Below are 2,500 nucleotides of genomic sequence, written 5' to 3'. Positions count from 1 at the left end.
CCTATAAAGTCTATCATGGGCTGTCTCAGAGACAGAGGTTTTCATGACTAGGCTATACTAGGATATCAGACACTACGCATTATGAACAGGATGGCAGTTTTGGGGCAAATACCAGTTTTCATATCACCACTGCAAATTCTGCAAGGTGCCCAAGTCAAATAATTTTACCCATTACTTGCACAAAAACTACATCCTATCGATCAAATAGTACTGTTCACAGATTAGCACTTGTTGATTATATTAACTTTACTATAGACACTGGTCTTATCTTTGACCTGATTAGTGATATATATATATATATATATATATATTTTTTTTTTTTTTACCAGCCAGATGATATTTTAATAGAGTGATAATAGCACAGCCCTTCAGGCATGTATATGACACTAATGTTTGACTGACAGCCCTCTACACAAATAAAATCACAGCCAGTTTGGATAGATGCTTTGGTAACTTATCCTGGCTTTTTGCTGGGCATGTACACTGTTCTGTGAATAAATGTTATTAAATCAAATCAAATTCTCTCTCTCTCTCTCTCTCTCTCTCTCTCTCTCTCTCCCCGCTCTCTCTCTCTCCGCTCTCCCTTTTCTCTCTCTCTCTCTCTCTCTCTCTTCTCTTCCTCGCCCCTCTCCTTTCCCCTTTCCCCTCCCCCCTCTCTCTCTCCTTTCCCTCTCTCTCTCTCTCTCTCGCCTCTCTCTCTCCTCCTCTCTCTCCCTTTTCTCCTCTCTCTCTCCTCTCTCTCTTAATCAATATTATATAAATTTTAATAATTATATATATAGAAATTAAAAATAGAGAGACACACCACACACACACACACACACACACACACACACACACAAAAGTAAAAAAAAAAAAATATATATTAATATATATAAATATATATATAAATATATGTTTATAATATAAAATATAATAATATTATATAATATAATATATAATATTTTTATATATATATATAATATATATATATATAATATATTATATATAATATATATCATATATATATATAGTATTATATATATATATATATGTGATATATGTATGTATGTATGTATGTATTATGTATATATTTGTATCTATCTATATCTATCTATCTATTACTATCTACTTATCTATCTATCTATCTATATCTATCTATCTATCTATCTATCATCTATATTATATATATATTATACTATATATATATATAATATATATATATATACATAGACTACACACATATAATGTATAAAGATATTTATATGTATGTGTATTATAGTATATATGTAACATATATGTATACTAAAATATGTATTATACATATTATATATATATATAATATATATCTATTAAATATATATATATATAGATATAATATATAATATATTATATAATATCTATATAAGTATATATATATATATATATATATATATATATATATTATATAATAAATATATTATTTATATATATATATATATAATATATATATATATATAAATATATATATATATGTGGTGTGTGTGTGTGTGTGGTGTTGTGTGTGTGTGTGTGGTGTGTGTGTGTGTGTGTGTGTGTGTGTGTGTGTGTGTGTGTGTGTGTGTGTGTAATTTATCCATTATTTGTTTATTTATTTATCTACATCATATGTATAAGCATGCACTTGCACATAAACTACAAGTTTTACACATTCACATGCTTAGAATTTTGCTCTTAGGAGTTTGTTTTATTTTCAGTAATTGCGAGATGGGAAACTATAAATCAAGGCCACAATCCACATGCTCACAGGAACTTCTAAATAAAATTTTGGAAAATTATGCATTGCTGGAGGAGAAGTTGCAACAGGATTTATACATTGCTGACACAGAAGGGCTTACAGATATTCAGAATGTGTGTTGGTGAGTAAAGCTGGCTTTTTATTGGTATTGTTTTGTTATGCCTACCTCATCAAGGATAATTGATAACATTAATCATCATCATCATCATCATCATCATCATCATCATCATCATCATCATCATCATCATCATCATCATCATCATCATCATCATCATCATCATCATCATCATCATCATCATTATTATCATCATCATTTTTGTTACTGTTTTAAATAATGTTACTATTATCAGTGTGTTATTAGTAACAGTAGTAGCTGTAGTAGTATTTTATGATACCACTAGTATGGTCCTCCTCTCTTTAAGCAAGTATTCCTTCTAGTAATGGCACTGCAGACCAACTTGCAAGCCTCCTCAGTCCAGAAGCTCTTGGTGAGCGACTGGACAATGGCATGACACTCCTGCATTTATGCTGCCTTTCCAAAGACATACCAATCAATGAAGAATACTTGGAGAAAAAGGAGGAAAAAAAAGTGGAAGCTGAAGAGGATATGAAGGAGTCTCCATGCTATCTGCAGCTCATGAAATCTTCACGTAAAGAAGGACCGGGAAGGAATCAAGGAAAATGAGAAAGAAATGAAATGCAGATGCAGGAGAAAAGCTTATAGGCATAAAGAAAAAATTAAAA

The 2,500-nt window shown here is 30.2% G+C and overlaps 1 protein-coding gene across 1 annotated transcript in view; it reads left to right on the top strand.

The window, feature by feature from the left end:
* LOC119589956 (serine/threonine-protein kinase TNNI3K-like) overlaps positions 1 to 2,406 on the top strand; it is a gene marked incomplete at its 3' end in the record, with an annotated part of 5,619 nt that extends 3,213 nt beyond the window's left edge. Inside the window, 2 exon segments of the mRNA XM_037938642.1 lie at positions 1,716 to 1,877; positions 2,195 to 2,406. Of these exon segments, the coding sequence (XP_037794570.1) occupies positions 1,726 to 1,877; positions 2,195 to 2,406 (364 nt within the window).
* Between the last annotated feature and the right edge of the window lie 94 nt (positions 2,407 to 2,500).

Source organism: Penaeus monodon, chromosome 26 (assembly GCF_015228065.2).
Source record: "Penaeus monodon isolate SGIC_2016 chromosome 26, NSTDA_Pmon_1, whole genome shotgun sequence".
NCBI classification, from domain to species: domain Eukaryota; kingdom Metazoa; phylum Arthropoda; class Malacostraca; order Decapoda; family Penaeidae; genus Penaeus; species Penaeus monodon.
The sequence above is the reverse complement of the archived record's forward strand: the minus strand, read 5'-3'. Positions and strand labels throughout refer to the sequence as shown.